The 8,343-nt window shown below is 40.3% G+C and overlaps 1 protein-coding gene across 1 annotated transcript; it reads right to left on the reverse strand.

Moving 5' to 3' along the window:
* Window positions 1-1,196: 1,196 nt before the first annotated feature.
* zgc:110626 (arrestin domain-containing protein 3) lies at window positions 1,197-6,829 on the reverse strand. Its single transcript, XM_015972497.3, has 7 exons — window positions 6,500-6,829; window positions 5,522-5,563; window positions 3,495-3,555; window positions 2,843-2,993; window positions 2,486-2,582; window positions 1,923-2,179; window positions 1,197-1,598 (listed from the first exon to the last, which is right to left on the reverse strand). The coding sequence occupies exons 1-7, from the start codon at window positions 6,759-6,761 to the stop codon at window positions 1,335-1,337; spliced, it is 1,134 nt and encodes a 377-aa protein (XP_015827983.3). The 5' UTR covers window positions 6,762-6,829; the 3' UTR covers window positions 1,197-1,334.
* Window positions 6,830-8,343: the final 1,514 nt, after the last annotated feature.

Genomic DNA, 8,343 nt, shown 5'->3' on the forward strand with positions numbered 1-8,343 from the left:
TGCGGATGATGTGGTCCTCCTAGCTTCATCCAGCTCTGACCTTCAGCTCTTGCTGGGTAGGTTCGCGGCCGAATGTGAAGCGGCTGGGATGAGGATCAGCACCTCCAAATCTGAGACCATGGTTCTCGACCGGAAAAGGGTGGCTTGCCACCTCCGGGTCGGGGGAGAGGTCCTACCTCAAGTGGAGGAGTTTAAGTATCTCGGGGTCTTGTTCACGAGTGAGGGTAGGAGGGATCGGGAGATCGACAGGCGGATTGGTTCGGCGTCTGCAGTGATGCGGACGCTGAGCCGATCTGTCGTGGGGAAGAGGGAGCTGAGCCAGAAAGCCAGGCTCTCGATCTACGTCCCAATCCTCACCTATGGTCATGAGCTTTGGGTAATGACCGAAAGAACGAGATCGCGGATACAAGCGGCTGAAATGAGTTTCCTCCGTAGGGTGGCCGGGCTAAGCCTTAGAGATAGGGTGAGGAGCTCGGACATTCGGGAGGGACTCGGAGTTGAACCGCTGCTCCTCCGGATCGAAAGGAGCCAGTTGAGGTGGTTTGGGCATCTGGACAGGATGCCTCCTGGACGCCTCCCCGGGGAGGTGTTTCGGGCATGTCCTGCCGGCAGAAGGCCCCCGGGTCGACCCAGGACACGTTGGAGAGGTTACATCTCCAATCTGGTCCGGGAAAGCCTTGGGGTCCTGCCGGAGGAGCTGGTGGACAAGGCCGGGGAGAGGACGGCCTGGAGCTCCCTAGTTGGGATGCTGCCCCCGCGACCCGGACCCGGATAAGCGGAGGAAGACGACGACGACGACGATGTACAAAATGAAATGTTCCTGTTACAAAACAAGAAATACAAGTACGAACTGAGAATTACAAGTTAGAAAATTAAAGTTACAAGTTACAAATCCAAAGTTACATGTCATGAAACATGTTCCAAGTTACAAAACTCGGTACAATTTACATTGAATATTGTCCCAATCCCAGCTCCATAATGCAGGAGGGTGTGGCCTTGTGGCCTAGACTGAAACATAGGACTGAAACTGTTCTGGAATCAGGTTCAGAGCTGGAGAGGTGAAACCTAAGCCGCCCCCCCCCCACCCCCCACCCCCCACCCACACACACACACACCACCCCTCCTCTGTTTAATGTAGCTTGTTTTACACAGGTGACCTCCTTCTCTCCTCTCTCAAATAATCTTCTGTAACTTCTAGCAAAAACATAACAAAGTTAATATGAATGTGTGAAAGATTCATTTCATTGTCTTTTTTAACTCCCAGTTTTTATTTTAATTATATATATATATATATATATAATTTTTTATTTTATGTATTTTTTTTCTCCACATTCCTAAAATGTATTGTTGAAATCATTCAGAGGAGGGTACATTCCATATGCTCCATAAGGAGGAGGAGGATCAGAAGGCTGTGGTGCGAATGGTGGAGGTGGCGAGGACACGCCCCAAACTGGAGGGGTCAGATTCCCGAACGGCTCATATCCAAAACCTGCAGCAGCTGGTGGTGCTGAAGCTGCAGCAGGGACTCCAAAGGCTGGGAGGATGAAGATGTTAAATTTGATCTCTGGGTCTGAAGCATACTTGACATCTAGGTAAACCTGTGTGAAGATGTAAAAATAGGTAAAAATCTAAATCAGTTTCAAACAATTAGGCAACCTAATGTGCAGTGTTGCTCAGAATAAATTATATGTTGTTCCATAATGAAAAAAAAACCTTGTAACACAAATCAATAAAACTGGATAAAATATGTTCAATATTTATTAAAAAAAAAGAGTAAGTTATGGTCACACTTCGGGTACAGAAACCACAAAAACAGGAGTTAAATCTGACAGGAAACAGTTTTGTGTGCTTTGACGGGCCCCCGTTTGGAGAAATAGAGAGCAGTTCTGGTTGTATTGATAGGCTAACAGCTAGCTGCTTACCCTGAGTCTGTACTCCACTTTGATGATGCTGCAGTTCATGATGGACGGCTCCATCTCACGAGGAATGGTGATGACCTGCGTGACGTTCTGCGAGGTGCACGGTGCGATTGGCGCTCCCACTTCTTTAATCAAGTCTTTGCAGTGGAGTCTTCTCTTCCCACGAGCGAAGAAGCTGTGCTTTGTATAAATGCAGTACTTGGGCTTGATCTCACGGGATGAATCGTTCTTAATGAATGCCAAAACCTTTAATTGTTCTCCTGTCATGCAAAGAAAAGACAAACTAGCTTTGTGGTGTCCTTATTGAAAGACAAATCAATATGACAATTGACTTATATTACTTTAACCCTCCCACTGTGCTAATGGGTGTAACCCCGCGAGGAAAGTTGGCCATTGAGCAGGATTGATGGTTTATCCCTTGGGTCCATGTGGCAGGGGTGAGGAGTGAGCACCACCTCACCCCTGCCATGTGGACCTCAAGGAACAAACCATCAATCCTGCTCAATTGTCAATTTTCCTCGCGGGGTTACACCCATTAGCACAGTGGGAGGGTTAAAGACACTGACCTTGACAGAAGCCAGATTTTTCAAGTTGCACGTCCATGGCTACAGTTCCAGAGGTAAAAATGTTCATTTTTTTATCCTTTGACTCATGCTGAGGTGTCTAAAGCACAGATAGATTAATAAACACAAGTTGAGGTAACATAAGGATAAACAGAACTGGAATTTTGAGTCTCAGGAGCCATTGATCCTTGTCCATGTGTGGTCAACACAACTAGAGCTAAGCTACTGGAGGCATGATAGATAAAATGCATCAAACTTATTAAGAGTTACCCAGATGCAAAGCACTTTTAAAGGTTTATTCAGATTTCTAACAGAAAATCAAGCATGACAGAACTGACAGACGTGCTTTTGAGCACATACCATCACTCCAGAAGCAGGACTCAAGTCTGGTCTTGGAACAAAGCTGAGCTTGGTGCTTTCTGTCTTGTCCATTCTCAATGACCTGCTCAGCCTCGCTTCCAACAAATAGACTATTTTTCCATGGGCGCCTTTGAAAGAAGGAGGAATGTTCCTGAGGAGCAAAGATGTAAAAACATCTACAGTTACATAAATAATTATTGATATAATTATTTTTAAACTTTCCCTGTTCTCACAATTTAGGCCAAAATAATGGTGGATCTGAGGGGTTTGCTCCTAAACAGGAAGAGACGTGAATACTCCTGTTGCATAACTTTAATGAGTTCATGGTGTGACAGACTACATCCAGATCTGTCTGTAGTGTGCGTGTGTGTGTGTGTGTGTGTGTGTGTGTGTGTGTGTGTGTGTGTGTGTGTGTGTGTGTGTGTGTGTGTGTGTGTGCGTGTGTGCGTGTGTGTGTGTGTGTGTGTGTGTGTGTGTGTGTGTGTGTGTGTGTTCTGTGTGTGTATTTGAGTGTTTGGTGTGTAAATGTGGTCTGTCCCAACCCCAAACTTCCTTTATTTACTTTTATAAGTTGTTGTATGTAGATATTCTTCCGTATACTGTCTATGTGTTACATAAGTGGAAAAAAAACACTTTGAAAGAAGTTTCTTACTGATGAGGGAACTGAAAGGAGAATCTGTAGACATGGATTCCTGGGGGCAACACGTTGGAGTCTAAGCAAATAGCAAGAAATGTTAAAGATTTCTTTAGCAAACAAAACAAAACCTGGGAAGAAACCAGAAAGTTAAAGCTGCAATGGTAAATCTGCAAACCAAGCTAGTTTTTAAACACAAACACGGTCACACACCATCCTGTCAGCTGTCCTCCCCAGGACACAGCTTCCTGATACCACGACACATATTGCCACGGTAAACAAGATAGTGCCAAACACCATTCATCGTTTTCTACTTCCAAACGTCTTTTGTAGTCTGTGACTTCAAATAGTGTTTTTCTTTTGGGGACTCTAGTAATTTGTCCTAAAGTTGAAGGACTTGTTCGACGAGACTTACAACCTGATAGTTCAATAGTTGCTTTCGGTCTGGAACGTGTTATTGGTGGAGCTTTTTAAGCAAATGCAAGAGAACCACAATTTTTTTATTTTTATCATTTCATTGTTTTTTAATGTCCACAAAATATTCCTAACATATTACTAACCAGCTGGCTGCTGGGTTGTCAGTTTTCTCCTTTCAAAACAAAGGAAATAGGGACGTAGCTACTGTTTACCATCAGTGAGCGTGGGGGTGCCGTGCCTCCTGCGAGCTAATGCTGCAGCGTCCACAGTTGTAATTTGACGACGGCCGGCAAAAAGCTCCAGTTGTTTAAAGTGAATGCTGTAACCACATTTTACCACAGGGTGTCATTTTTACTTAATTTCTACATAATGCACCTTTAATGTTAAACAATTTAAGTCAAGAATATTTGAAGGGAATTTCTAATAATCTGTTCTTTGCTGCTTCATCCTCTTTAGGGTGGCAGGAGCTGGTGTCCATGTCCAGTGGTCAAAATGATGATTATGATGTATTTGAGAAGATAACGGGAGTACTTTGTGCTAATCTAATCTCAGTGGTCTGGTGTGTGTTACTGTGAAACAGAAGACTTGATTGCATAACATGTTTGAAATGTTTTTCAGTGTTTGAAAAAAATATACAAACCACAAACTCCTGGGTTTGCATGTCTGACTGCAACCTAAGAATTTACTGTAAAAACAACAAAACTAAGGATCAACTAAAGTCACTTTGTTTTTTTGTTTTTTTTTTTAAAGGAAGCCTGTCTCGGGTCTCCTTCACCAAACACATTTAAAAAGATCTGCCTCCCATCCTATTTACAAATGTATTTCTTTATTTGTTTGTTTATTTATTTACTTATTTGTTTGTTTACTCGTCTATTTACTTATCTTTTAGGAGGATCAGCCACTTGAGCCGAACCATCTCATTTACAAGTGGGTCCTCCATAGAAAGTTTAAATGAAAACAGAGCCCAAGATGACACACACATTTCCCGAATAATGTAAAAACAATGGGGGACGATCAAAAACACACAAAAAATAAACATGCAAAGGGCACAATGAATCAGGACATTCATAATATACATAAGACAACACATAGAACAGATTACTGTCAAGTTACAGTAAATTCATAAAGAATAATCCATAAAAACAGGTTGCAGGCGGGCATTATATCTTCTTGTATCAAGGTCTAGTAGATCTTTGGTCATTCCAATTGAGCTTTAATAGAAGAAGACAGCTTCCCTTTGTCTCTTTTTTATTATGAAGAGCCACAAATGAAATCTGAGTTCTGCAAATGTTGTACCGTGACCGGAACGGTATTAAATACAGGAACAGCACATCCTTCTTCATCCAACTTGCACTATATTATCATTTGTGTCGTTGGTGTACAAATGCATGCTTGGAGCACTTTTCTGATGTCTTGTGATTTGATTTGTGTTTTATAATTCCTCCTTATAGAAGCCAACCAGCGAGTCACTTCCTATTTACAGGAGCTTATTCAACAATCACAGAAAAATAAGAAAAAACTCAAAAGTTTGAGCTGTTCTTGAATGAAGTAAAATCACAACACCAAGCATTTTGTGGAACCGAGTGCACAAAAGAGACATTTCTGAGTCCGAATTGTTGAATACTTACATGTTTCTGAACTCTGGTTTGTCAGCTGGATTTGTTTGCCATCTACAGAGAGAAGAAGTAGATTCAACTCGAGGCAGTTTAACAAGATCCTGTCTGAAGTTGATTTTTTTTTAAATGAATCAATTTTTTTAAACAGATGTGTTGTTACTTCTGTTTGTTTTTGTCTTTTGTAAACAATTACAACACTGAATGGTGTTTCAAAACTGTAATGATGCATTTATTTGAGGAAGATGATGAGGCTGATTGTAAATTGTAAAAGTGTGTAATAAAATGGAACTTCTGCTTTTAGAACAGGTTAGACGGATAATTAACATTTAATTTTGAACAGTTTAAATAACAGTTATTATTATTATTATTATTATTATTACTCAAGGTGACAGTGCAGCACATACAAGGAGACAACTAACTTAAACTAACCAGTACTATTATATACTACTATAATACTCCTATAAACTAACAACAACAATAATAATAATTGTGAAATGTATTGTCTGTAAATAACCATAAACATCATCACCATCATCAATATTATAATGATGACCAAATGTTAAAGAAAAACAGTCCTAAAAAGGGATTTTTGTATCTACAGTGGTTGTGTGAAAGCGGGCCAGCTTGGTAACGTGTGTAAAAATTCAAAAGCCCACTAGAACATGGTTTGTTTTGACTGAACTAAATCAATCAGCCTAAAGCGTTGAGCGTCATCTCATCTATTGAATTTTGCATTAATCTGTATGAGTTCATTTGCAAAATATAAATCTGTTTTTATAAATGTTCAAAAATGCATCTTATAATTATTTACATCAAACTTCAGGTGAAATCTGTCAAGAAACAGTTTGGCATTTTAGTCATTTTAATAAACAAATGTTCTCGGTCCATTTATGGAATCTGGTTGCCCACAAGCAGAAAAATAACAGAAGTTGAGTTTGCAAAAAGACAAAAATTTTTTCATAATACATACATAAGTAAATAAAAACTTACGCTTGAGGTTTTTGTCCTGGACAAAGTACTGCCTAACGCTAAAGTACTTGTCTTTGGAGTGGTATGTGTGGGTGGTATTCCCGTGCCTCTCTGTCCACAAGACCTCAGCCTTCCCCTTGAACTTAATGTACAAGAAGTCCACCTCACAGGTTTTGGCCACTTCCAGCCTCACCTCCCCACAGACGACATCTCCGTTGGTGAAGGTGTTCTGCTCGTTGATGGGATTGTAATTAACCTCTATTTTCTTGACGGTAGACTGCATGATAAACAACTGACGCCTAAAAGGAAATGCCAGAGTAGAGTAATAGGACGCTCAGTGTGAAGACTCCTCCTCCAGCAGCTGGAGGGTGTGATTTTGTCCCTGGTGTCTCCTCCTCTCAGAGTCAAAAGGCACAAACAGGCATGCAGTCCTCCAGTCATAATGCTTGTTTTTATCAGAATGAAAATTTCTTGAAAACAGATTATCAGGTGTGCATTTCCAAAAGGGTTGGGGGGGTCATTGGGGTGGAACAAAAATAAAAAACGTTAGGTCAGAATTTCAGGATTGTGTTTGTTTTGAGCTGCAGTCTGTCTGAAACGTAATCTGAGATTGTCAAATGGGCTTGTCAGACAAATATGGGGGATCGAGTCTGTGAAGTTCCATGTGTGAATTGCAAGACCTTGCTTTAGTGCCACTGGATATTCGAACATAAAGAATTTCAGAAGATGCTTTTATTTCTCAAAATAATTGACCATGCTCATCTTTAATACTACATGTTTTAATTTCCATAGAAGTATGAGTTTAATCTCCACTTCTCTCTTAAATTCCTATACACCAACATTATTAAACAAGGAGATCATTAAAAAGGCCATTTAAAAATGTGTATTCTTGTTTCTTGAATCTCAGTTAACCTATGGTCTTTATTCTGGCAGGAATAAAGCTTAGTGATTTCAGCTCCAACACCTACATCTAAAATATGTGAAACTATTTTGTCCTACTGAACACACTAGTCAGAGGAACTCCAAGCTGCTTTCTGTTCCATTTTTATGATGCTTTGTCAGCAAAGTCATAAGCTTCATGATGATAGGATTGCTGTTATAAAATGAAACATGGTGTGCAGATCTCCGCTTAAAAATTAACTAAATTGCGCTCAAATCTAAATAATAAACAAAATTTTACTCAGGGGCAGACTGAGATATCTAAGATCATTCATTACCACCGCAGTAAGTGTAGAACTCCACAGTTTAACTGGTACTGGCATTATCTGTCTACATGCTAACATCAATGCAATATTCAGTTCAGTACTTACACAATACTGGATGTACATTAGTATGTCTGTATCCCTTATGCTGCGTATTTTTGGAAACCCAATTTTCTAATTTTATTCGTTATTTTTAGTGATTGAAGGTTACAATAATAGCTTGCTGCCTTTGTGTGTTTACCTGTACTCTTTACAATAAAGAAACCAGCCGTAACAGACGTTTGCACAAGAGAAAACCACATAATGGACTGGGACGCTACACGGATCATAAACACAGAACAACAAAAATACAGAGATAGATCAAACAAGCAATAGAAAGAAGGAGACGTGGATACACAACTATGAACAGAGATGATGGAGTATTCACATTGGATCATGCATGGGACAGTGTCGGGCAGCAGAGGGTGACATTGTCCTCTGCTGCTCGCGGATAAACAGCTGTGACACCACCAACACCAACGATCTCTGATGATGACTAGAGGCATTAGTCAAAACATGTCAGGTAAAAAATATACTTTTTTACTAAACTGTGTAAAAAACAGAATAATGGATTACGAAGTTAAACACAGAACGGATGTAAAAAAGAGTTTAAAAGAATTGTAC

Source organism: Nothobranchius furzeri, chromosome 17, assembly GCF_043380555.1.
Source record: "Nothobranchius furzeri strain GRZ-AD chromosome 17, NfurGRZ-RIMD1, whole genome shotgun sequence".
In the NCBI taxonomy this organism is placed as follows: domain Eukaryota; kingdom Metazoa; phylum Chordata; class Actinopteri; order Cyprinodontiformes; family Nothobranchiidae; genus Nothobranchius; species Nothobranchius furzeri.

Excerpts from the sequence above, each read along its gene's own strand:
- zgc:110626 (XM_015972497.3), bottom strand. The coding sequence starts at position 6,761 with ATGCAGTCTACCGTCAAGAAAATAGAGGTTAATTACAATCCCATCAAC. Across the intron at positions 5,564-6,499 it reads CCAGGACAAAAACCTCAAGC|ATGGCAAACAAATCCAGCTG; the intron begins GTAAGTTTTTAT and ends TTCTCTCTGTAG. Across the intron at positions 3,556-5,521 it reads AAACCAGAGTTCAGAAACAT|ACTCCAACGTGTTGCCCCCA; the intron begins GTAAGTATTCAA and ends CTATTTGCTTAG.